Source organism: Myxocyprinus asiaticus, chromosome 37 (assembly GCF_019703515.2).
Source record: "Myxocyprinus asiaticus isolate MX2 ecotype Aquarium Trade chromosome 37, UBuf_Myxa_2, whole genome shotgun sequence".
Taxonomy (NCBI): domain Eukaryota; kingdom Metazoa; phylum Chordata; class Actinopteri; order Cypriniformes; family Catostomidae; genus Myxocyprinus; species Myxocyprinus asiaticus.
In genome coordinates this window covers 39,946,001-39,973,165 of record NC_059380.1, presented here as the reverse complement: position 1 = coordinate 39,973,165, position 27,165 = coordinate 39,946,001, and the positions used below count along the sequence as shown (strand labels likewise).

Sequence of the window (27,165 nt, the reverse complement as noted above, 5' to 3'; positions counted from 1 at the left end):
AGTAAAGCTAAAATGTGATTAAAATAGTAAAGAAAAGCACCTAAAAATAAAAAATAATTCCGTTAAACATTCAAATAAATTTAAGATGTTAAAAATTACCTTTTCATTTTATTTGGCAACAATCCACTTGTATTTTAGTTTATACTTGCCCCATAAATATTTAATTGTGTGTGTATATATATATATATATATATATATATATATATATATTTTTTTTTTTTTTTTTTTTTTGTAGTCTTTTTTTCAGAATGCATTAGTGGGTGTTATCATGTGATAAAGACTGGACATAATTCAGTCAGGACCACTCTGTTTGATTGGAATTTATTTGTACAAGCTCTTGACAATAGTTTTGGCAGGAAGGCACCTCTCTGAGGGGTTCAGCTTCCATGATGGTTTTCGTTTTCTGCCATGTTTCAAATAGTGAAAATGCGATGAAAACACACATTTTTTCAACGCTTAATGCAATGCTGGGCAGTAGCAATGCTCACATTTACTCGCTATACTCTGGTTTGTGAATGCTTATTGCAATCCATCAATTATTTGTAACACAATAAAACAAGAGTTAACCACTGCGCTGTACAACCACAATACAGGAGGACATGACAATCAGAAATGTAAACACATACGACACACTCTACGATTGATTATAACCAGATCAAAGAAATAAGTCTTTAGCTTTGACTTGAATTCAGCTGTTGTGCAAGCAGATCTTAGGAACACAGGAAGACTGTTCAATAGCTTAGGGTCAGCTACCGCAAAGGCAAGGTCGCCCCTCATCTTTAGTCTTGACCTGGGAACCGTCAACATCTCTGATCAGTCTCTGAACAGGTTTATTTATACACGCTAGGTCACAAAGATAAGGTGCCATTCCAAGACTTAAAGAAAAGTTCAATTTAAAAGCAATCGTGTAACAGATTGGCAGCCAATGCAGACCAATTGAAACAGGAGTAATTTGTTCATGTTTGCAAACACCAGTCAAAAGTCTGTTGCGTTCTACTCGTTAAGACCTTCCCAAAACAAAACATATGGCACATATTTGTGAGTTGTGAGAACAGAACACTTCCAACACTTGTCAGCAAATCAAAGCACGTGTTAGGAGTTGGTCATGTTGCCTAAATGTACTGTAAATTTGAGTTTCCAAGCTTTAGAAGATACCATGTTGGTCAAGAGAGTAGTTATTGATTAAAAGGGTTGCAAGGTATCTGCAAGCACCTGTGAAATGAAGTGGATATGCTCTCATGCCTGTAGAGGGACAAATAATGATGGGCGGTGTCTGCAGACACCTTTGGGAAGGGGCAAGACAAAGTAGACACATAAAGAGTTGGGTCTTAACTAGTGTCATGATCGCCAAGCAGATCATTTTGAGGGGCTGGAGGTTGGCTGGAGCGCCCTCTTTTCAGGAGTGGTGCTCGGAGATGGGAAGGGTGGTGGCCTTTGAGGAAGTAACATTCAGATGAACAGGGAGGTTCAACGTGTTCATGGGGAAATGGGGCGGGTGTTTTTCATTTGTGGATATGTGATTATTGTTGTTGCATTTATCTGTTTATTTATTTATTTTTGTGCATGTTCGTGTCTATGTCATTTGGGACCATTGTTATGTTGTTGGGGTTAGGGTGGGATTGGGAGGGGTAATAGTTGGGGTTAAGTTTGATTCTATGTATATATGTTTTGTCTTATGAGATACATATATGTGAGTCAATAAAATCTGTTAATCGGGAAGGGGCAAGACACATCCAAATATGCCTGTAAAAAGAGCATTAATGTGGCCAGCATACAATCCTGTAGTTGAAATGAAAAACTCCAGACATCAGCAGAGAGCAATACACCCCTGTAGTTTGCCTCTATTGGGAGCTGTAAAAATGGCTGCAGGAAAATTAGTGTTTGGTGTTTGGTTCAGGTTTACATACTGCAGCAAATTAGAAAAACATAGTACAAACTCAATACACCATTTGTTAAACATTGTCTTAAGGAATCTGTTAATATTCAAGTAGAGTCGAACCTCTTCAGACAAAGGAGTGCTGCTGGCCTCGCACGTTTGTTCGTATACAGAGTGAAAAATGAGGCAGACGAACACACAATGGTAAACCTGTCGATATTGAGATATCTCGAACTCTGAAATACAAACATACAGTACTGTGCAAAAGTTTTAGGCACATAAGATGTTTCACAAAAGCATTTATCTTAAGATGGTTATTTATATCTTCAGCTTTAGTGTGTCAATAGGAAATATAAATGTTAGACTCCCAAACATTACTTTTGCAAATAGAATAGAATAGAAGAACAGGGAGCCCTGCAACAGATGTCATGTCCCCCACAGAGCCCCCCACTGAACATCGTGTCAGTCTGAGATTACATAAAGAGACAGAAGCAATTGAGACAGATTAAATAGATAGAAGAACAGGGAGCCCTGCAACAGATGTCATTGCCCCCACAGAGCCCCCCACTGAACATCATGTCAGTCTGAGATTACATAAAGAGACAGAAGCAATTGAGACAGCCTAAATAGATAGAAGAACAGGGAGCCCTGCAACAGATGTCATGGCCCCCACAGAGCCCTCCACTGAACATCGAGTCAGTCTGAGATTACATAAAGAGACAGAAGTAATTGAGACAGACTAAATAGATAGAAGAACAGGGAGCCCTGCAACAGATGTCATGTCCCCCACAGAGCCCCCACTGAACATCGTGTCAGTCTGAGATTACATAAAGAGACAGAAGCAATTGAGACAGACTAAATAGATAGAAGAACTGTGGTGAATTCTCCAAGAAGTTTTGAACATCCTATCTGCCAATAACCAAGAAAAACTATGTCCAGGTGTATCTAGGAGAATTGAGGCTGTTTTAAAGGCAAATGTAGCTTTTTTATGTTTACTGGACTTGTATGATGTTAACTGATAAATGAAAACTATTTATGTCATTATTTTTGAAGACATCCTCACTATGCAACATTTTTCACAAGTGCCTAAAACTTTTGCAAAGTACTGTATATAATCATTATAATTACCTTAATTACAGCTCATAATTGGTAAATAAAGGCATAATGGCCTGAGGGGCTATCAGTCCATTATGGCAGAAGAAATGTATGCAAAATTTAAGGACGCTATACTGACCTTCGGGTCATTACAGATAGAGAAAAGGGGCTTAGATTGCGCTGATATTTGTCTGCTATGCTCATATCTGAAGTGTAAATCGCAGAGTTTTAGCTTCAGACCTGCGGGTCAGTCTGTATGGAAATTGTTATATTCAGTATAGGTCTAATAGTGCATAAAGCAGCCACCATAGTGATCAGTGGGTCAAAGCAGGTGAATAAAAGGAGGATTGTTTGTAGTGGAGAGATATTGTTCTCATCTCCTTACAGTTGTTAGGCAGAGGCAAACTTAATGTTTGCTTAATTAAATTGTGCATCATCTTGGGGCAATCAGGTTACATACAGTCACATGTGAATAATATACATGAGTATCATTTAAATTATTGTCATCATTTGAATGAAGGTGTCACCTAAAACACAGTACTTATTTATAAAAGTAGTTGATAATCTGTTCTGATATTTACTTAGCTTGTGCGTATGACTGGAGCTCAGTATATTCTTCTCCAAATGAAACTGTGAGTGATTCAATTAATGAACTCCAAATTATTGAAGTTTTCCTTCAGTATTGATGTATTAATATATACGTGGATACCATTTGAGAGATGGTGCTGTTGTTAATACATACAACAGATAGCTTGTGATGCATTCTGCAAAATACTGAGATTTTGAGAATGAAAAGTAAAAAGCCAAATCACACGGCGCTGACTGACACACTAAAGGTTTGCTCTAGTCAGGTAAGATGGAAAGACATGATTCTAATTAAAGTGGCAGTCGCTATAACCGCAAAATATTAAGACATAATGAGCTGCTGCGGGTCCCAATGCCGGAAGAATCGTCCCAGGTAAAAGTCTGTGCGACAGACTAGAACAAGTGTGTTGACTGGTGAGTTTATATGTACTGCTTAATTGGAGGAGGTGTTTTTCATAGATCAGATAAGCATCAACTGATGAGCCAGCTGGCACTCCTCTGGTCTGCCTGAACTACACTTAAGCTCTATTACAGTCGCAAAAGGTTCATGGGAAGTTCACTGTTTCCCCTCTCATTCAAATAAACCTCACTCAGAATGACGCTGACCAGAGCTCTGTTCCTGCTGTTGAACCTCGGAGGAGCCCTGACCCTAAAGATCTGCTCCTTCAACATACAGTCATTTGGAGAGAGCAAAATCTCCAAACCAGATGTGCTGGACATTATCATAAAGGTGAGTTTGTTTGTTTGTTTTCTAAATGTCTGTTAAATGTTCAATTTGCTTGATTATTTATTTAATAATTAATGCCACATGAGAAAATGTGTGGCTGTTATACGGCTTTTAAAGGTACTGCTTCATAATTCACTCTTTCACATTGTTTTATTTATGTTTGAATGCATTATGAACTATTCTTTAATGGAAGTACAACCATTACAAGACTGACAAATAAACATTACATGTACTGGCCATTGATGTGCTTATATTTAAATAAAGATGTCATTAATGCATTACAAACCAAATAAATGTATAGGTCAGTTTTGTCTCTATGATGTGCAAACGAGTATCACTTAAAAGAATTACATAATTGCATTACCATTGTAGAGAGTTCACCAGAAGCTGCACAGTTTTTTTTTTTTTTTTGTATCCATTGTGTCTAAACAGGAGGACAAATAGGAACAAGACGTTCTCATTGTGTTTTTGGGAACGCTCAGGTCTCATAAGGACAAAGTTGTTTTTTTTTTTCTGGGATCTCCTTACAGAATGTTCAGCTTTTGGTGGCTCACCACCATATCTTAAAGAGGTCATGACATGCCTTTTATATATATATATATATATATATATATATATATATATATATATATATATATATATATATAATTTGAATATGTTCAAATAGTAAAGTTTTCTTTCTTCACAAAAACAGTAAAATAATTGTAAAACATGATAATTTTCACCCTTTTTCTGACCCTCTGTTGGAAAAGCTCTGTTTTGGTGCTGCTTCTCCTTTAAGACTTGACCATAAATACCCACTTTTCTGATTGGCTCTCTGCTCTTGACTGACCTGCCATCTCACTGCTCACCATTACTGGGCGGGGCTACGGAAGTAATAAGGTAAAGTAGGCGTTGATGTGTTGTTGTGGAGGCAGTCAGATGCAAATGACATCACAGTGTTTAGGAAGTAGAGTCGATTTGGCAGCTTGGTTTCAACAAAACTCTTGATTTGATTTCTGAAACTTACAGTATTTTTATAATACTATAAATTCTTGCATGTCAAAAGAGCAAGGAAAATGTAATTCCTCATGTCATGACCCCTATAAAATTGTATATTCACAGTGATGTAATTTTAATGGCATAAATAAATCTTATGATATAATTGATTCTCCCCGTCATACTGCAGAGCATCAGTCGCTGTGACCTCATGCTCATTCTAGAGATCAAAGATGTGACAGGGACCGCGTTCGTTCAACTCATGACTCACCTGAACAGGTTAGTATGCCTCTGCTGTAAAATAAAAACTAAAATGACTGACATTTTTTAATCAGTTACAAAAATACTGTTAATGCACTTCCCCAATGGTAAACAAGCTGTTGTCTTTTACAGGAGGTACAGAACACGAGCAGATGAATTTAGTTATGTTATTAGCGAGAGACTGGGGAGAAAATCATATAAGGAGCAGTATGCATTCATATACAGGTACGTGTGATTCATTAAAGATGATTAAGGATTATAAGAGTGCTGGTCTGCATGCAAAATCAGATTTGTATTTTGTTTATATTGGTTTCTGGACATTTACAGAAATTAAATTCATTTTCAAATAGGATAAATGCTAAATTACAATTAATCCAAAAGTACTGAAATAAAATCAGACCACAAAAATGCTTCTCATAATCACATCAGGCAGAAGATGGTGTCTGTGAATGCAGTCTATCAGTATCCAGACAAACAAACTGGAGATGAAGACGCTTTCGCTCGGGAACCGTTTGTCGTTTGGTTTTCGTCTCCAAAAACTGGTGAGACAGAGAACATCTACAAGGTGAAAGATTGTAAATTGGCTATTGAAATGAGGGAAAACATACAGTATTTTTTGCTGTCTTACAACAGAAATCAAGGATTTTGTCATCATTCCTATTCACACGGTCCCAGAGGCAGCCGTGAAAGAAATCGATGAATTGTATGATGTTTATCAAAATGTCTCGGAACTGTGGCAGTCGGAGGTAGGAATTTCTTAATTTGAATTTATATCTATCATGTGGTGTGATGCAAAAAATACACTGATAACAAAAATGTCATGTTACGGAATAACAATACATAAATATATGTAAATAGGACAATAATGTGATGTCAAAAACGTGGACACGCTTGACTTAATTTGTGTTTCTTGTGATCTTAAAGACCTTTTGATCAAAAGGCTTATACGTAAATGTTTGAAATTATTTCCGTAGACAATTATTAACTGAAATGTTGATTCATTTAATACTTCTGTAATTCCCATACTACCTATACTTGTTATTTCAAAGTATTAATGACTTTGCTATAGTATAGTAGTAAATGAGTGTATAGAATATTAGCATAATAGGCACACCAGCCTAACGGAGTGATTTTTCTACATAACTGAAAGTGATCCACACATATCTTTCTCCCACAAAGTGTCTCTGGTTTCTTCTGAGTTCCTGTTTCCTAACTCAGTTTTCATCTGGTCTAATTTTGTCAGAACTTCATCATCATGGGCGATTTCAACGCTGCCTGCAGTTACGTGCCAAAGAGACAGTGGGTGAACATCCGTCTGCGATCTGATAGTGAATTTGTGTGGTTGACCGGGGACAAGCTGGACACATCAGTGAAGGCGTCGACCATATGTGCTTATGACAGGTCAGACTGATCTCACAGTGAAGTCTGAAACAGTAGGTTGACTTTTCTTTAGCTAAAATTGTCCTGAAACACTGCCCCCAGTGGCCAAAGCGGTAAGTGTTGTTGGGCGTATGGGCACGTGTGAGCTCCATTTTCTAAGTGAAATGTCCACAGAGGGGGCGCCAAAAGCAAGTTGTTTTCAGCTGTACAGGTTGTAACACAGAGAAGAGGAATGCATATTTTATAAACTGTACCCCCAAATCCCAAACCCTAAACCTAACCATCAGTGGAGTACAAATGTAATGTTAGATGGAAAACTGCAACCTCCAAATTGTGCTCATCACTGATTACGCAAATGTGATTACTTCCTGGTTTCAACGCGGGATTCGAACCCTGGTCTCTCACATTCTGCTCTCACCACAAGGGAAGATAAACATGCCAGAACCAATGCAAAAATATCTGATAGGAGATGGCTCTTGTCAGTATGTCGGCATAATGTGGCCGAGCCTAGAGTACTCTCGGAAACAACATGCCGACGACTTCCTGTGTGATCATGTTGCACACATCAGCAGCTCTTTAGGAGAACAGATAATCACATTGCACAGTTCCAGAACAGGCCTTTTGTGCGAAAGCTAATTGACTAGCTAATAAAGCACTCAGCACAACTGATGTCACAGTTTTACTGGATCCAAGAGTGTAGTATGATTTGTTTGTTGATGTATTCGACACATTTCTTAAGTGTCTAAAGTGGATGTGTTGTGAAGAGACAAATGATCCTAAATTCAATCATTGCTCAGTTAATGTCATCCAATGACTTAATGTTCTTATTTTCTGGGCTGCAGGGCCGTTCTCCGTGGAGAGAAGATGATTGATGCTGTGAACCCTGAATCAGTGGAAGTGTTCAACTTCAAAGATGAATTTGAACTCACTGAGCAACAGGTAAATCATATCTAATGAATTTTAAATCGTTAAGTTTTTAGTAAGTAATTCATCAGACACTAAAGCACTGATACTGCCTATTTTATAGATAAATACATCTTAAGGCCAGGACATACTTAGTTTTTTGCGTTCCAGATCAGATCGCATTCGGCCTTTCAAAGTATACTTTTCTGACCGCGAGCGAAAGTTTTATTAATTTAATTTGGTTAAAAATTACGCAATTCAATATGATGGAATTTTGTTATGAAATTGAAATGCGTAAATCTTAGAAATAAGCTAAAATATGATTTGAGTGTATAATTTTGGGTGTGGAAGTGGTTCTTTTGTAGGTAACATCATTCAATATTTTTTCCTGCTTGTAATTAATTGGACTGATTTTAATATGTTTGGAAAATATTTTTTACCTTGAATTTGCCCCTAAAACACATTTTGAATTTTATTCACTATACACTCAAAGAAATTAAATAATTAATTTAACAACAAAATTCCATCAAATTGATTTGTGTAAACTTAAAAAGACATGATTTAATTTTGTTACAGATTACTCAGTTTTATTTGATGGAAATTTGTTATGAAATTCAAATGCACAAATCTTAAAAATAGGCTAAAATATATATATATATATATATATTTTTTTTGTGTGTGTGTAACGTAAAAATGTCGACCAACATTTAAATAATTATATTTCTGCAATGGAGTACAAACATAATAACTATATCATTAGAAAGCAGAGACTTTCCTTTTTATTTTAGTGCATAAAACTCAAAGTGTTTCTGGGTCGAAGTGACTCAAAAAGATGGAGCAGGTCCAATTTTTCCTCTACTGTCCTAGATATTTCATTTTATTTTCTCACCTTTCTTGGCACTTTTTGGATAAAAATAAAAGTGGCATTTACACTACAATCAGTATATTTCATTGGACTGCAACACTCGGCTTAATCATAAGATATACTAACAGTGCTCTAATCTGTGTCTATTCTCCAGGCTCTGGCAGTGAGTGACCATTTTCCACTCTGCATCACTGTAAATCAAGCACGGAGGAGAGGATGATAACATTCTCCTTGTACACTTTTACTTGCCTACCACAGTTAAGACTGAAGTATAGCTTGAATAAGAAAATGAATCTGTTATATCACTGCCTATTAATCAGAGATGCAGACAGTGAGTGATCAATGGTTTAGTATTTTGGTAGAAACAAGAGTGGAATGTTTAACTGAAAGGTGATGAAAAGCTTCCAGTGCTGGTTCATTTGAAACCAGCGGTTTAAAGTGTTGGTTTACCTGTTGCTGTGAGACAGTAAGGGATAGTTTGCAAGGTTATTACTACTCCTACTCTACATGAGTTAACTCCATACATGGCAACTAAATATTGCCTTTTTCACTCATAACAATATGCTGTAGATGACAATAATATAGAGGCTTCTTAATAAAGTTCTATCAAATAATTTTTCACCACAGAGCTTATTGTCATGAGATAAGACGTAGAATAAATAAAACATTCATCAGATGTCTTTGAGATGTTTGTGATTTAAAATGTTTGTAAATCTGATCTATTAAAGATGTTTAGCAGATGTTAAAGGTGCACTCAGTAACTTTTTGCTCGTGTCATCTTGGACTTGTAGATGCAGCATCATTTAAAATCAATAGTTTTCAGTTACAGATGCCATTGTAGAAATTCAATATTCACAATCAGCCATGATTAATTTAATCCAAGAGCAAAAGTGTCCAATAACAAGATGGTTACTGAGATTAAGGGAGTGGTATTCAGATGGTCATGTGACTCTAAAATGGCAGCCCCCATGAGGGTGCCCCTGCCCCATGTAGAATAAAACAGCTTTTATAAGGTTGCTAATACAACTAGAGTCTTCATCTCATGTAAGTGTTCATGATTTTATACATATGTTTAAAAATTACAATTCACTCCTTTAGGAGTAAATCTTTTTTAATGGGAAAATAATTACGGAGTCCACCTTTAATTAGATTGTGATCTAATCTTTTCAGATGAAAAGATCTTAAAGAGACATCTCGGAGACGTAAGTGTGCTATCTGGTTTTAAACAAGGACCTGAGGCAAAAATGCATAAAGTATATAATTTTGCTACAAATGGCCAAAATCAGCAAAAACCATCAAGATTTAATGCAGACGCGGTCCATATTTTCGCACATTTTGATGGCATACATTTTATGCATGCTCATAAGCGGTAGCGGTCCTTTTAAGAAATGTCACGCCCCTCAGCAAGATTGGAAAATATGATTGGCTGGATGAATCCCCAATGAACGTTTTGATTGGTTCTCTGAGTCAGACCCGTCTGTCTTGTCTTCACTGGTGCGCATGCGGATTAAAAACAACATCCGTTCTACACGTCACTTGCCACAGCAGCGAGGAAGACGCTCTTGCAGAGTTGTTGCAAACTTATAACTATTATTGTATATGTTTATATATATTTATAAGGCATTGTTTCAGATCGTTTTATACATGTGTTTTATCTCTTGAAAACCTCTAGACAGACTCGACACGTCACTTGTTGTTGGACTATGTTCTGTCATGTCACCACCTCTGACGTCACGCTGCTGTTGTCTTTTGTATTGTTGTTAAGTGTGATTAACGCTAATGGATTTAATGATGATGAACTGGATCCCGAGACTCCAGACTGGAGAAAGACTTTTAAAACCATCCGGAACGGGATCCACAGGATAGACACGTTCCTTAATGTGGCTTTGGACCTGATCGGAGGTTCAGATGGACAGTGTGGTTTCAAGTGTACTGATGGTCAGTCATGATTTCAGTGGATTTTCATATTTACTTTTCTTCACAATGTTCAATTTTCTTAGTTCTCACACTTAATATTACCTGGTTGTTAAGGTCTTGTCAGCAGTGTTGGGTGTAATGCATTACTAAGTAATTAGTTACTGTAATTAAATTATTTTTCATTGATAAAAGTAAATTAAGGGATTACTCTTAATACAGTTACTTCTGATGTAATTGTGTTAAATACTGTATAGACTCTAGAACAATTCTATATAAAACAATAGTGAATTTAAAATCAAAATGTAATGTCTAATGTTAAAATGTATGTTTTCTAATTTAACGCTGCCCCTTTAAATTCTTTGGCCAGTTCATGAATAATTTATTTGATTTTATATGATTTATTTGACAGAAATAAAAGAACAGTTTCATGTCCATCCTTGTATTTTTCATCTGGTCAAGGTTGATCAGGGTTTTAGAAAGTAATTAGTAATGTAATTACTTTTCAGACAGAGTAATTAGTACAGTAATCTAATTACACTGTAGAAGATGTAATTAATAGTTAGTAATGAATTACTTTTTTAGAGTAACTTACTCAACACTGCTCGTCAGCCACAGTTAAACATTGTAGGCAATTAAAATAAACAATAATTCAAATGCATACCCTCCCAATCAGTTTATTTAATTGATGATGGGATTTTGCTCTCTATAGGGTACACACCAGTTCCTCGCCCTAACTACAAATCACCTCCTCCTAATGGATGTGGCTCCCCACTGTTTGGATTTCAGGTGAGGAGGGACGATTTTAAGTTATTATTACTGTTGAGGTGAAGATATGTCATTATTTATGTTCCTGTATTGTGGCTTCCACTCATTTGTAGTGGAAGAGGTAATAATAACTACTGTAAGTTGATAATTACTCTTGTATTTAAAAACAAAACTCAATCGACAAGATTTGTGGCATAATGTTGATTATGACAAAAATGTATTTCAACTCGTCCCTCCTTTAAAAAAGAAAAAAAGCACAAATGTGTGTTCCATTGAGACACTTACAATGGAAGTCAATGGGGTCAATCTGTAAACATTAAAATACTGTTTCAAAAGTATAGACACAAGACATAAACAATATGTGTGTTAACATGATTTTACTGTCATAAAGTCACTTACTAACCGTTATATCCATGTAGTTATATTCAGTTTTAAAACTTCGTTGCCATGATGACACCTAAAACGACCACAAAAAATTATGATTTAAACAACTTTACATCTCAAATAATATATGGGTTTTAACAGAAGAATTAATGTAAGTGCTTTTATTAAATTATAAGCATCACATTTCTGCCTTTAAACCCTCCAAAAACTGGCCCCATTGACTTCCATTGTAAGTGTCTCACTGGAACACAGATTTGTGCTTTTATTAAAGAAAAAGAGGAACAAAGTTGAAATCATTTTTTGTGGTAATCAACAAGATGCCACAAATGCTGTCGACTGAGCTTCACTTGTATTGAACCCAGAATCTTCCTTATTTTGTTGTTGACTGCAGTTTGATATTGGGATCCCATCTATGACCAAATGCTGTAATCAGCATGATCGATGTTATGATACCTGTGGGAGGGAGAAAAACTACTGTGACGATCAGTTCCAGGTCTGCCTAGAGACCATCTGTAGGAATTTACAAAAGACCCTGGGATTGTCCCAAAGTGTACAAGGTAAATTTAATCAAACAAACTAGCTGGTCCTCATCCTACACTTTTTATTTTATACATATTGTAACAATTGCAAAAATAAATCAGCTTCCTTTATTTTTCAACATTAACTTTACAGTCTTGCTAAACTGCTTGAAAGAATAGTTCACCCAAAAATAACAATGGCGTGAACACGTGTGCCACTGTCTGTGAAAACAAGCTTCTCTCATAGTGCTCATGAATGCGCACCCTACGTCAAGATTTTTGCTGAAAAAGTTACTTGCAAAGCAAGCTTTTCTCACCAAAACCTATTGACTGACTTGGAATATGAAGCAGGAGTCACATGGACTACTTTTATGATTTTTTTTAAGCTTTATATCGAGGCGCCATCCACTGCCATTGAATTGTAAATACAGCCCGCACTATTTATTAAAACATACCATGTTTTTTTTTAATGGACATGGCACCTGGAAAATACCATATTTTTGTTCTACGTTATTACTGTGTTTTTTGCACATGTTAATACCGTGTGTTTAAAACAAAAAGTTGTCGCCGTTATTTTAGTGATTTGACTACTTTTTGGAGGGGAATGATACTCCGGTCATTTGTTGATACGAAATTCCTGTCAGTGGAATCTTGCCCGTATTATGTAGAAGTTACCTGATTACCTTTGATAATTTCAGAAATTTCTAGGCAGGCACCATTGCCGAGTCTTTTCCCCCCTAGATGACCGCACTCTGACTGACAGCTTAACGTTCAAGGGGCACTCTGCCCCCGTACTTATGGCGTAACAATCAATATTGCCCCCCCACCCCCCGTTGTGCACAAGGAATATCTAAGGGGGCAATGTTCCCCTCAGCCTCCCCATTAGACCCGACCATGTACATGATGGTTTATTATGACAGAATTGTAACTTTTGGGTGAACTGTTCCTTTAAGCAGAACTGCATAGGCATATACACCGATCAGCCACAACATTAAAACCTTCTGCCTAATATTGTGTAGGTCCCCCTCGTGCCGCCAAAACAGCACCAACCTGCATCTCATAATAGCATTCTGATATTATATTCTTCTCAACACAATTGTACAGAGCGGTTATCTGAGTTACTGTAGACTTTGTCAGTTTGAACCGGTCTGGTCATTCTCTGTTGACCTCTCTCATCAACAAGGCGTTTCCATCCACAGCACTGCAGCTCACTGGATGTTTTTTGTTTTTGGCACCATTAGTAAATTCTAGAGACTGTTGTGTGTGAAAATCCCAGAAATACTCAGACCAGCCCATCTGGCACCAACAATCATGCCACGTTCCAAATCACTGAGATCACAATTTTCCCCATTCTGATGGTTGATGTGAACATAAACTGAAGCTCCTGACCCATATCTGCATGATTTTATGCACTGCAGCCACACGATTGGCTGATTAGATAATCACATGCATGATTGTTGGTGCCAGATGGGCTGGTTTGAGTATTTCTGTAACTACTGATCTCCTGGGATTTTCACACACAACAGTCTCTAGAATTTACTCCGAATGGAGCCAAAAACAAAAAACATCCAGTGAGCGGCAGTTCTGTGGACGGAAATCCCTTGTTGATGAGAGAGGTCAACAGAGAATGGCCAGACTGGTTCAAACTGACAAAGTCTACGGTAACTCAGATAACCGCTCTGTACAATTGTGTTGAGCAGAATATAATTTCAGAATGCTATTCTGAGATGCAGGTTGGCGCTATTTTGGTGGCACGAGGGGGACCTACACAATATTAGGCAGGTGGTTTTAATGTTGTAGCTGATCGGTCTATGTATATATATATTTATTTTATAGCTGGGATTAAAACTTCTACCCATCCTTCTTTCCACAGCCTGTGAATCAGCAGTTAGTTTGCTCTTTGATGCCGTCATGCACTTGGGTTGTAAGCCTTTCCTGGATAGCCAAAGAGCATCCTGCATTTGTCACTATGAGGAGAAGACTGATCTGTGAACAGTTAATGTGTACATCTTAAGGACTACTGATTGTTTATTACCATCTCAGGATATATCGAGACTTTTGTATTTTGTCATTGCGAAGTCAGTCTGAATTGTGTGTGTGTTTTTGCAAAAGAAGTGACATTAATATGAACATTAATATAAATATAAGGTTTCGCTGCTATACCATGTCAAATATCTATATATACCAGCTCATGTTGGTCAGTCATCCATGATGAGTTTGGAATTTTATTAAAGAAAGTGTGGGCGAGCCCACGGTTAGAACGGTTGGCCACCCCTAGTGCAATATTTCAACATCATAATGACTGTGTAAATCCGCTAATTTTCCTACAATATGAGCACTAATCCACTGACTGAAATTACGTGTGCATAACCAGAGAATAATCCGCCTGGAACAGTTGTCCCCCTCCCCAATACAATTAATGGTGTTTCCAATGCTTAATTTCAACAGATTACAATTTTAATACCCTTGTTAAAAAAGAATAAAGACTACTTGTGATACTAAGCACTGCTGTGGGCCTAAAAGTCAAATTTTAATTGATTGCACTAGTGTCATTTCCTCATGTCCCCAGAGCTGCATCTTATACATCTTTGACAAAAATAACAGTTAAATAATCAAATTTCTAATTTTTATTCCATACAATAAAGTGTTTACGTTCTCTAAATAGCATGGTTTTGTGTGTGTGGTAAATGTGTAATTTTAACACTGACAGTGGTGTTTGTGTGTGTGTCCCTTGTTTTGATTGTCTACCCTGTTGTCATGATAGTGTGACCTTTAATTGAAGATCTGCGTTATGAAATGACATCACACTTTGAATGTGACATCAGCCATTGAGCAAAATAATGTTGGAGTTGTTTCAAGTGTTAACTCGACATAAAGACACCTGTAAAAGTAGCCTATGTTTAATTTTTCAGAAGGTTCAAATCCAAAAAGTTACTGAATTGTATGAATGACCCCAAAACGCAGTATTAACTTGTGAAAAAATATTTTTCTCCTGGTACCATGTCCGTAAAAACATGGTATTATCATGGTGCATGTAAGAAAACAAACTAAAAACATTTTCAGCCAGAGTTGTAATTCTCGAATATGTCCTGAAGGTGGCAGCAGAAAACTTCAAGCGGCACATTTCCCTGATTTACACTCATACAGGCCTTTAATTCACAGAACAGAACAAAACATGGCGAAGACTTACAAATTTACCACTGATGATGACTTTGTCATCAAAATTATTTTCCTCCCTGCTAAACCTGACTATGGCCACGTCCTCCCCCAACATGTACCATGATATTCTTTAAAGTACTACATAAATACCATGGTTTGCAAATACGGTGACAAAAATAAATAAAACTGCATTATAAAACAAAATATCAAACCAATGGCATGTATTTTGAAGCAATATATGCCACAAACACACAAGATATATTGTTCCAACATGATCACATGGGAAAGCGCGTTGCGTCAGCAGCGTGGGAGACCCGGGTTCAGATCCCGCATTGAAACCATCGAAAAAAATCAGAGATGAGTGTGATTCGAAGATTATATTTTCCCTCTAAAATGTAATTTGTACTCCACTGATGGTTAGGTTTGGGTAGGTCAGTCGCTTTGGCCACTGGGGGCAGTGTTTTGAATTTCAGTAAACACAGACCGATTTTATCTGAAGAAAAGTTAACCTACCGTTTCAGTGTGAGATCAGTCTGATTGTTCAAAATTAAAATTAGTGTCTGAAGTGTGCAAAGCGTTCATATACATTTTGGGGCCACTGACATCACCCCATGGTACATTTTGAGGTAAAGTCTCACTCTTGACAAATAACAAGACATTATAACTTCTGAATTCTATATTCCGGTCTGTTTTAATCAGTAAATGTACATCAAATCTATCCACGTGTTTCACAATAACAAAATACAATTTAATTTCCCCTCTTGCCTTTAAAAAATTCTTCACCACTGGAGTATCAAAACTATAATTAGGAAAAGACAATATAAGAAAAAAATAAAGGTCTGAAAAATGCAAAATATCTGCACAAATCTTTCACTGTGACATAACTGCGAGATATTAGGATATTAGTGTCTTTGAAAAAGCCTGGAAAATACTGGATCTTTATAGGGCATGTAATGGGGGCACATGTTTGATATATTGAATCATTTATCTGTAAAAACAGTTAAGATGAGTACAGTGATGCAACAAGTGCTAAATTTGAAGTATGCGAATGGATAACCAGGATAACCTGTTTTGATTAATTAGAAAATAAGTCTCAGTAAATAAGTTCAGTTTATGCAGTGAGAATCAAACACAGACATATGGAAACATTGTAATATGTGCATTAGAAGTATGTTAGAGACAAACTATTAAAGACAGTGTCAGTAGTAAATAGGCGTTCGGGTGTAAAACCCAAATCAATTTGTTCGTACATGGTCGATTCAGCTTTCTGACCAGCACTGAAGCTAAAGAAGAACCTTAACTTTGCAATGCTGAACCACAAACAACAAATAAAAACTGCACAGTTCATGCATCATATCATGCCAACATCACCTTCGTAATGCATCAACATCCTAGTCAAAACCCTGATCGAGTGCAAAGTTCAACATGATTCGTCCATCGTTGCCATCCATAATTTGTTTTTTCAGTGTCTAAAGAGGGTTTTGGGTTCACGGCAGGGAATTACGGAACAGTGACGTGGAACGGGGACCCTGGGATGTGCTCGTCTCCCCATTTTACAGCCAGCACATAGCTGCCGCGCTCCTTTAAGACGTAGCTGACGTTGTACTGCATGTTCCCCATGTGTTTCACCATGATCTCCTCGCAGGGCGTCTGAGGACCATGAACGCCGACCAGGAGCATGTTCTTACCTGGTAAATGACGACAAACACAAAGTTGCAGTATTTTAGAATCAACATGCATGTTTCTTGTAACTCTTTATAAATGAGTGCAGTTCAGTGTGGTGCGTTCAGAAATAAAATACATAAGCGAGTTGTAGCATGAAATGGTGCTATTATGGTAGTTTGATAGATACCATGCTACTTAATGCCATATTCATATACCATGGTATTTCCATAATACTACAAGGTGCTTGAAAGACTACCATGGTATTACCATGACACCTGTCCAAAAACGCTGTATATATTCAGAAAACCATGGTACTGAGATTAAAAGAACACAACAATATAATGATACCACTGCCAAAACACAGTAATGCTATGGTGCATGCATGCATGCATGCATGCATGCAAAAAAAAACAACATGGTATTACCATGACACCATGTCAAATGAAAAGTAAATTAAAAAAAATACCTTTTACCATGGTACCATGTCAGAAACCCCCAAAAACATGCCATTACCATCGTGCCATGTCAAAAAACAACATTGTAATACCACAGTAACATGTCCAGATTATTACCATGGTACCTTTTGAGAGTGTAGTTCAATATACTGTAGGCAACAACTAATTAAAGTGCAAAAGCCTTTGGTTGAGATGCACGAGTTCTTGGGATTTTTCATTTCTCACCTGCTTTACTGCAGTCTACAGTGAAAGATGCTTTCTGCCCGATGAAGGCTTTATTGAGACCAGGACCTTGACTGAGAACTTTACTGGCATCAGATGAAGCTCTGGGAGACGCGCTGTACGACTTTGTGCTATTTGATCTGGTCACTGACTCCACCATCATAGTAGACGTCTCACTGGCGTTGGTCACGTTCACCAGCCGCGGTCCTGCAGATGCAACAGAGTTCGATACTTTTACTAGTAGTTTAAACTGGATCCAACTTGGTATGGATGATCAGAGAGTTAATTAACTTATTCTACCAGCACACACCTGTGACTTTGGCCTTAAATGGACTTCCTGTGATGTGATTGGGGCCGCCGTATTTAATGGTAATGATGTAGTTCCCGGGGGCCATTGGTGTGTAGTGAACTTTGAACCCTTCAGGAACCTCCTGACACTCCATCATCACCTTTGAAGGGCCCTCGACAGTGACAGCCAGAGAGCCGGGGCCAGCTTTAGTGTTGTTGATGGTAAACTCGGCCTGGTTACCTGTCAGAGGAAATGAAGAATAGGCGAATTAAGAGTTAAGAGACTCTGACATGCACTGGCAAACACGTTTGTTCAATAAATGTGCCTGCAAATCTGCTGAGACAATAACCAGCAAGCAGACGTCTTTTCCGCTAAACATAAATCCAAAACTGACACTATCAGACGGCCAGCTGGAAGAATCAAGTGGATATTGATGCTTTCTAGCAACAGGACATTGTAAAACTTAATTTATTCCTTCCTCTAAGTCAACCGCATGGCTTTTTTCCTCACTTGCTCTGTTATGCAGTGGACCTCAAATACATTTCTCCCAGGCTATTTACATTCACTCTTCACCACAACGTTTGAATGACAACACAAAACAAACAGACACGGCCGCCTTTTGTTGCCGATTGATGCGTCTCGGTCTGTTGGAAACTTTTTTCTGGGACCATGACTACATTTAGCGGGATACAAAGAAGACTTGAATTAGTTCTGGATGGGATCCACGAGAAACAGGTTAGGTAATAATCCAAGATCCATCTGTTTAAATCATTTTACAGAAACAATGAGGTGCATTCATACAGAGTTTAACAGTCTGACTTCCTCTCTATATGCCAAGTTTAAAAAAATAAAGCAAGCAATATGCAAAGATTAAAGGGAAAAATTCAAATTCAGACATAAGAATTTCTCAACCCTCAAGCTGTTCCAAATCGGTTTGATTTTTTTTTTTTTTTTTTTTTTTGTGGAACACAAAAAGGAGACATTTTGAAGAATGTGCTGGCTGCTCTTTTCCATGAATTTAAAATGAATGGGGAGTGGAGCTTTAAGGCTTCAAAAAGGATGGAAAAACACCATATGGTTCCTAAAACTTGTCTATAAGTCTTCAAGAAAGTTATTTGGGTTTGGAACATGTCGCTGTGTCGGTATGGTTGAGATGCTCGAATTAACAGAGCAATGTTTTGATAACGCCACAGGGTCACAGTGATACACTTTTTTGGCAAAATCAACCAATATGAACGGCTTACTTATTTTGTCTCAGCATATTAATCTGAGATAGAAAGAAGTATTTAAACTAGGGTTTACGATTACTTTTTTTATTTAATTAATTGCATGAGATTAATCAATCAAGTTAAAATCGCAATTAAAGGAGTATTCCAGGTTCAATACAAGTTAAGCTCACTCGACAGCATTTGTGGGATAATGCTGATTACCGCAAAAAATTATTGCATTGCATATCACTGGTTTTCAGTGTTTCGTGCAAAAATTGCAAAATTGCAAATATTGCATTTTTAGGACGCCGTGTCAAGATAAATGCAGTTTGAAACTTTAAAAACACATTGATGGCATTACCGTAAAGTGTGTGCAGGATTTTGTTTTTGTATAATGCTTTGTACGCAACAACAAACATGTGAAAACATTACCTGTGGTTCCTCTTTCGAGACCGGGCCCATAAGCAGTAACGAGTCCGGCGTCTCCGCTCTGTCCCGGCTCTCCTACACGCACCTGGAACGGACTGCTGGGAATGTGTGTTCTGTTAAACTTCACGTCAATGATGTGGACGCCGTTCTCTCGCGGGATAAAGCGAACTGCGTATTTGTCTGGAAAATAAATTGGAATTAGCTGGACTAATAAAACTAATGATACAATTAACAGCAATCAGGGACTTGGTTCTTAATCACACATTTAACAAGAAAACAGACTCTGTATTGTGAAATCAAAGGGATGCTATTCCCATTCAACGCCTCAGTTGTCAATATTGCAGAATCACACCTTGTTCTAGTTCGGACACGACACACTCTTCTAGAGCTCCAGATGGGCTGTGGACTTTGGCATCGAGGTTGCCCTTTGCCCCGTTCAAACGCACTGCGAACGAGACAGGCTGGTTCACCTTCAGACCGGACTCCTACATTAGTGAATAACAAGCAGTTTATCTTACACAACCAGCTTACGGAGCCAGTGTATTCTGGGTTCATGAAAATATAAAAGGTATATTTTATGCATTACATCATCAGTGTCAACCTTGTGTACTTTAATTGCAGTATATTGGATAACCGGATGAATCTCTTTAAAGCTCGTCCACGTCATATTAAACCCCCTAGTCACAAGAACACACACACACTAATATATATATATATATATATATATATATATATATATATATATATATATATATATATATATATATATATATATATACACACACACACTCAGCAAAAAAAATTCCATGCTTGTTCAATGAACCATAAACAATTAATGAACATGCACCAGTGGAACGGTCGATAAGACACTAACAGCTTACAGACAGTAGGCAATTAAGGTCACAGTTATAAAAACTTAAGAGACCTTTCTACTGACTCTGAAAAACACCAAAAGAAAGATGCCCAGGGTCCCTGCTCATCTGTGTGAATGTGCCTTAGGCATGCTGCATGGAGGCATGAGGACTGCAGATGTGGTCAGGGCAATAAATTGCAATGTCTTTACTGTGAGACGCCTGAGACAGCGCTACAGTGAGACAGGAAGGACAGCTGATCGTCCTCGCAGTGGCAGACCATGTGTAACAACACCTGCACAGGATCGGTACATCCAAATATCACACCTGCGGGACAGGTACAGGATAGCAAAAACAACTGCCCGAGTTACACCAGGAACACACAATCCCTCCATCAGTGCTCAGACTGTCTGCAATAGGCTGAGAGAGGCTGGACTGAGGACTTGTAGGCCTGTTGTAAGGCAGGTCTTTACCAGACATCACCGGCAACAGTGTCACCTATGGGCACAAACCCACCTTCGCTGGACCAGACAGGACTGGCAAAAAGTGCTCTTCACTGACGAGTCACAGTTTTGTCTCATCAGGGGTGATGTACGGACTTGCGTTTATCGAAGGAATGAGCGTTAAACTGAGGCCTGTACTCTGGAGCGGGATCGATTTGGAGGTGGAGGGTCCGTCATGGTCTGGGGCAGTGTGACACAGCATCATCGGACTGAGCTTGTTGTCATTGCAAACAATTTCAACGCTGTGTGTTACAGGGAAGACATCCTCCTCCCTCATGTGGTACCCTTCCTGCAGTCTCATCCTGACATGACCCTCCAGCATGACAATGCCACCAACCATACTGCTCGTTCTGTGCGTGATTTCCCGCAAGACAGGAATGTCAGTGTTCTGCCATGGCCAGCGAAGAGCCCAGATCTCAATCCCATTGAGCACGTCTGGGACCTGTTGAATCGGAGGGTGAGGGCTATTCAACTTGCAAGTGCCTTGGTGGAAGAGTGGGGTAACATCTCACAGTAAGAACTGGCAAATCTGGTGCAGTCCATGAGGAGGAGATGCACTGCAGTACTTAATGCAGCTGGGGGCCACACCAGATACTGACTGTCACTTTGTTCAGGGACACATTATTCCATTTCTGTTAGTCACATGTCTGTGAAACTTGTTCAGTTTATGTCTTAGTTGTTGAATCTTTATATGTTCATACAAATATTTACACATGTTAAATTTGCTGAAAATAAAAGCAGTTGAAAGTGAGAGGACGTTTCTGTTTTTGCTGAGTTTATATAAAATATTTGAATTTTTATGTACATTTTTACTTACAGTATATAAAAATATGATATATAAAATTATAATAGATGCATAAAATATAAACTATATTAAAAAATATATAAAAAGTTTGAAATTTGTCAATTTAATATATGTTTCATATTTTATACATACACACACACATTTATTTTAAAAATATTTGAAATTTTATGTATATTTTATTTTCATAAATATAAAATTATAATATATGTGTTTAAAAAAATTGTATATAAAATATTTTAAACAATTTGGAAGAAACAAATATTTACAAATATACACTATATTGCAGAGAAAAAAATAAGGCCTATTTTTTGTAGCATCAAGATTTTTTGCATTGTGACATATGGCAACTGAACACATTTCCAAGCCCAATTCTCATTTATGTAATGCATATGTTTGTTTTACTTTGTGTTTTCATAAATTCTCAATCAAAATCCTCCTGTCTGGAAACTCTTTTGTATTTTTAATAAAATAAGAATTTATCATGAAAATAATGACTATGCCAAAAATCTTAATGGTCCAAAAAGTCTTCAGTTTGGGGTGAAATATGACATGTTCTCAAGCTCCATGAGTTTCACTCAAAATATTTATTTATTTAGTTTTTTGTCATGAGGATCATGATCTTGTTTTGTTTTGTTTTTGTTTTTTTTAAATTCAGTGCACCGAATGGAATTACAATTTCATATTAATCCTACCACATAATATAATGCTTAAATTGAACATTTAGATGTTCACAATCTTACCTGAACTCTCACAAATCTGCTAAAACTGAGAGAGACGCACACAACTGATACCTAATGAAACATGAGCACTACAAGGTCTGTTAAACTACAGAGAAAAGAAGTTTGGAGGGGAATAATAAGGTTTCTAGCGGTCTGTGCCGTCCGCCTCTCTCTGCTTTAACTGATACTTCTGTGAGCTTAAATAGTGTTGATTCTGTTAAAAGCCTTTAAATGAAACACAAGAGAAACATCAGATGATCCACACAAACATGACTGATGTCCACAGCTACTCAAAGCCACAAAACCTTGGGAGCTGCCTACCTAGACAGAACTTAAGCATTACAGGCCCTGACATGACTTTAGTTTTGTTTTTATTTAGTATCTTTGTGTGGTAAATATAGTTAACTTAGGACCAATTATTGGGCAGTCGGGGTTTGGTTTGGCTTATTCAAAAGATCTTAAGTTCTAAAAGAATCACTCCTCATGGAATCCTTGAGGAACTGGAATCATTAAATTCCTAACGATTCTCATCCTTACTCTTTCCTAATGAACAATCTTTCAAGTCTGCGAGTCTCGTTACAGAATTTGTCGGTTTCAAGAGCTGTATTTTGATAGCTGCGGACATGCGCCTTGTGTGGAGATGTTTCCATGCGTCTCACCTGAAGACTGATAACAGTAAGCCGGCGGGCATCGTCTACAGGAGCGCACACGGGCACCAGGAACGGGCTGTCGGGAATGTGCTCATCGTTGAACTTTATAGACACTTCATAGTCGCCTACAAACACAGATTCAAGGTTAAGTTATGGATTCACATTTATTGGGCATCTATTTCTTTATTTAAAAATGTTCATGAAGAACACAGGATGGAGAGGCAATGGTGTAGTCACCAAGCAAAGCCTACTGGATCTGTATGTATAGTAATATACCAGGTTCTTGAGCTATGTAGGAGACGCCACACGATCCATCCAATCTGTCCTCAAATGAGATTTCTGCTCGACTGGGACCCTCAACAGCGATGGACAAACCCCCGGCACCTGCCTCCCGCGTCCAGACGTTAAACTCCGCTACAGCGAGACAATGCAGAGTTGAGTTGAAGGAACAGTGGATTTAAAAAGTATGTAGACACTGAAGTCACGCTTAATAATGACTGAATGTTGTTGCAGTAGATAACAAAATGTGTGTCTGCAGCTATCACAAGCTCTTCTGACATTTAATCACGTGCCGGATATGAATTATAGACATATACAATTCAATTTTAATATTCCATATCAGGATTGATATCAGGAATGGAATTACTACTAGTGAAAACGCTCATTTTTGATGTCAGTAATTAGGTTTGCACTAGTAAAAACGTTCATTCTTGATAGGGATGCACCGAAAGTCTGCAAAAAATTTCGTCAGTTTCTGTTCATATTTTTGGTTTTATTTCTCCTTTGGCTGAAAATAGACAAAAAAAAGAGCAAAAAATCATGGCCGAAATTTTTAACAGAAACTGTTACTTACTGACATAAAGAAAAAAGCAGTGTTTATGTGAAAAGATCTTGGTTTAATAACATTTAATGTAAATGGTGATTGATAATACTGTATATTGATGGAACAGTTGCTCAAAATTAGTCCAATCCGACTCGTTCTGCATCCAGTCTCGCTCTCAATGGGGCGTGTGGCGAGTTGTGCGTGGATCACGGAGAGTAGCATGAGCCTCCACATGCTGTGAGTCTCCGCGGTGTCATGCACAACGAGTCACGTGATAAGATGTGTGGACTGACTGTCTCAGAAGCGGAGGCAACTGAGACTTGTCCTCCGCCACCCGGATTGAGGTGAGTAACTGCGCCACCACGAGGACCTACTAAGTAGTGGGAATTGGGCATTTCAAATTGGGAGAAAAAAACCCAGTAAATTTTCCTCACTCATGGTAATGATGACAACATGGATGTAGAATGGATGAATAGGAAATATATCAGAGCAAAAGTCAGTTTTTACTGCATAATATATTTATAAAAATATGATCCAATATTTGAAGATGTTTGAGCCTAAATATTATGGTAGTAATGTGTGTTTTCTAAGTGTAATCACTTTATGTATGTATGTATGTATGTGTGTGTGTATATATATATATATATATATATATATATATATATATACACACACACACACACACACACACACACGCACACACACGCGCAGCACACACACGCACACACACATACGCGCACACACATACGCACGCACACTACCGTTTGAAACCCTTACTCATTCTTTATAATTTTTTTCACATTTTAGAATAATAGTAAAGTCATTAAAACTATGGAATAACATAAATGGAACTATGGGAATTATGTTGTGACTAAACAAAATCCAAAATAAATCAAAACTGTGTTATATTTTAGCATCTTCAAAGTAGTCATCCTTTGTCTAGAATTTGCAGACATGTACTCTTGACATTTTCTCAACCAGCTTCTTGAGGTATCACCCTGGGATGATTTTAAACAGTATTGAAGGAGTTCCCATCTATGTTGGGCACTTATTGGCTGCTTTTCTTTAATATTTGGTATATTAATAAATATTGAAAAAAAATCTAATACATTTTGGCCCAGTGTCCATAATTTTTGGTTTTGAATTTATTTCAGTGCATCACTAATTCTTGATATCAAAAATTTTATTTCAACTAGTAAAAATGTTTTTTTTTTTTGCAGGACTGTACAGTGCGACAGTTTTACTCGCATTTGCGATTCAGTTATGATATGTGATGACAAATTGAAACCCATTCGCATGTGCACGATACGTGTCATTTATGCCCACAAGGAGCGACCCAACAAAAAAAACATGTGGCTGTGCCATGACTTATCTTGTGATAAATAAAGTAATAAAATACTGTATATTATATCAAATCATTAAAAAAAAAAGTGCATCTTAAATGTAGTAGTAGTAGTTGAAATAATAGTAAATTGTTGTAGTAATAAAAATTGTGATAAACAATAAAACAATTAACTTTTTATTTTTCTAGCACCAGTTCTAACACCTAAAAAGTAAGCGTACATCCCTGAGTTGATGTGGCAAATGAAAACTAGAAAACTGTACATTTGCTATTGAAATTTCAATTTTTCATGTTTTTTTTATTTTTTTAATTCCCTGATATTTCCTGGTTTTCTATGACTGTGGTAACCCAGGGTATAAGACAATAATACCATTAGTTTATGAATATATAAGTGATTCAATACCACAGTATTTACAAGGTACAACATGAACAGAATAAATGGTCCTTCTTTATTAATGCTGTTTTACCCAAACAAGCCTCATAAGAAAGACAGTCCATACCTGGCACACCTGCCTCAGCTCTGTCCAGACCAGGACCTCCTGCTCGCACCTTCTGGGCCCCTCCCTCACCCAGCGGCCCCACGGTGAACTGGAAGGGGCTGCCTGGCACGTGCTGCCCGCGGTACTTTACACTGACCGTGTGTATGCCCATTTCATGGGGCACGAAGCGGACGCAGTAGGTGTGGTTGCCCACAGCCACGATCTCTGCCTCTTCTGTGGTTCCTGAAGGACTCGTGACCTGAGCGGAGACGTCGTGGATGTCGATTCCTGGGGAAAATAGAAGAGAAGGAAATTATGGTGAGAACCCGATAGAAGTGGATGGTGTAGTAGCAGAGGTTGCGTAACAAAAAACATTATCCATCGTTTTGACAAACTGTCATGAATTGTACATCTTAAGCAATTTTATTCATGCTTTTTTTTTTTTTTTTTTTTTTTTTTATATATACACTGACAAGCGTGAGTTCGATGAAACTGATGAATTCTTTTAGTGATGAACATTTTTATTTAAAATGATAATTTAATTGCAAATTATTAAGTATGGGAAAATATTTCGAATTTGGAATATCATGAAACAAAATAATGCACAACATTGAGGCAAAACTCGATATTTAATAATTTGCAACGTTGTTTTCTGTACAACTGATAAATGAAATGACCCATTAAATGTCAAAATCTCTCACTTTTTCAACACTGTTTACAGGGTTTGCACAAGGACCTTGAAGTGCTTACAGTGCTTGAATTAAGATTTTCGAAAAATGTAAGTACTGAAATACCTGGAAAACCCCTTTGTTTTGTTGAAAAAAGCATGAAACATTTCTTATGTGTAATATATGTCCATTAAAGATGAGATCCTGCACTCCACTTTCATTGAATAATGTGTCTTAACATCCTTTCTGATCTTTACAGTCAGTCGTTGATCCAAAAGTAAAAGAAACATTCATTTAAAATCACACACTTAGTGGCAGTACATTTTTAGCACTTTTAATACAATTTAGTATGAACTAAATGTAAACTGTACACATTATTTCAGACAGTGACAGCTCATATCATTAATTATACATACAATTTCATGATATAACATTAATTGATAGAATGTAGAATTTATATGCATTTAAAAAAGTTAAAATGTGATTATAAAAATGACGACAAACAACACTGTACACACACACACACACTTTCAGGACAGGTTCTGTTCAGTTTTATTGCCAGTTCTGCACCTGAATGTAGCTCACTATTTTTTAAGGTTTATTTATTTGTGATCTTTTCTTCTAGAGAAAGGTACGAGAAACTC

At 37.3% G+C, this 27,165-nt stretch overlaps 3 protein-coding genes across 3 annotated transcripts in view; 2 read left to right on the top strand and 1 right to left on the bottom strand.

The window, feature by feature from the left end:
- The first annotated feature begins 4,147 nt into the window (after positions 1-4,147).
- On the top strand, positions 4,148-9,405 carry LOC127427914 (deoxyribonuclease gamma-like). The gene is made up of 8 exons (XM_051675851.1): positions 4,148-4,286; positions 5,452-5,540; positions 5,655-5,747; positions 5,952-6,064; positions 6,156-6,268; positions 6,766-6,923; positions 7,745-7,841; positions 8,825-9,405. Exons 1-8 carry the CDS (start codon positions 4,152-4,154, stop codon positions 8,888-8,890), a joined length of 864 nt encoding a protein of 287 aa, XP_051531811.1. The 5' UTR covers positions 4,148-4,151; the 3' UTR covers positions 8,891-9,405.
- A 765-nt stretch (positions 9,406-10,170) lies between these two features.
- On the top strand, positions 10,171-15,078 carry pla2g12a (phospholipase A2, group XIIA). Its single transcript, XM_051675861.1, has 4 exons — positions 10,171-10,608; positions 11,297-11,373; positions 12,128-12,293; positions 14,128-15,078. Exons 1-4 carry the CDS (start codon positions 10,374-10,376, stop codon positions 14,244-14,246), a joined length of 597 nt encoding a protein of 198 aa, XP_051531821.1. The 5' UTR covers positions 10,171-10,373; the 3' UTR covers positions 14,247-15,078.
- A 1,007-nt stretch (positions 15,079-16,085) lies between these two features.
- The window catches only part of LOC127427840 (filamin-B-like), a 101,761-nt gene continuing 90,681 nt past the window's right edge, over positions 16,086-27,165 (bottom strand). The window contains 8 exon segments of the mRNA XM_051675665.1: positions 16,086-17,101; positions 17,759-17,962; positions 18,066-18,284; positions 19,685-19,861; positions 20,034-20,166; positions 23,219-23,334; positions 23,486-23,623; positions 25,875-26,141. Coding sequence (XP_051531625.1) covers positions 16,914-17,101; positions 17,759-17,962; positions 18,066-18,284; positions 19,685-19,861; positions 20,034-20,166; positions 23,219-23,334; positions 23,486-23,623; positions 25,875-26,141 — 1,442 coding nt within the window. The 3' untranslated portion in view covers positions 16,086-16,913.

Excerpts from the sequence above, each read along its gene's own strand:
- pla2g12a (XM_051675861.1), top strand. The coding sequence starts at position 10,374 with ATGTTCTGTCATGTCACCACCTCTGACGTCACGCTGCTGTTGTCTTTT. Across the intron at positions 10,609-11,296 it reads TGGTTTCAAGTGTACTGATG|GGTACACACCAGTTCCTCGC; the intron begins GTCAGTCATGAT and ends TGCTCTCTATAG. Across the intron at positions 12,294-14,127 it reads ATTGTCCCAAAGTGTACAAG|CCTGTGAATCAGCAGTTAGT; the intron begins GTAAATTTAATC and ends TTCTTTCCACAG.
- LOC127427914 (XM_051675851.1), top strand. The coding sequence starts at position 4,152 with ATGACGCTGACCAGAGCTCTGTTCCTGCTGTTGAACCTCGGAGGAGCC. Across the intron at positions 6,065-6,155 it reads GTTTTCGTCTCCAAAAACTG|AAATCAAGGATTTTGTCATC; the intron begins GTGAGACAGAGA and ends GTCTTACAACAG. Across the intron at positions 7,842-8,824 it reads TTGAACTCACTGAGCAACAG|GCTCTGGCAGTGAGTGACCA; the intron begins GTAAATCATATC and ends TCTATTCTCCAG.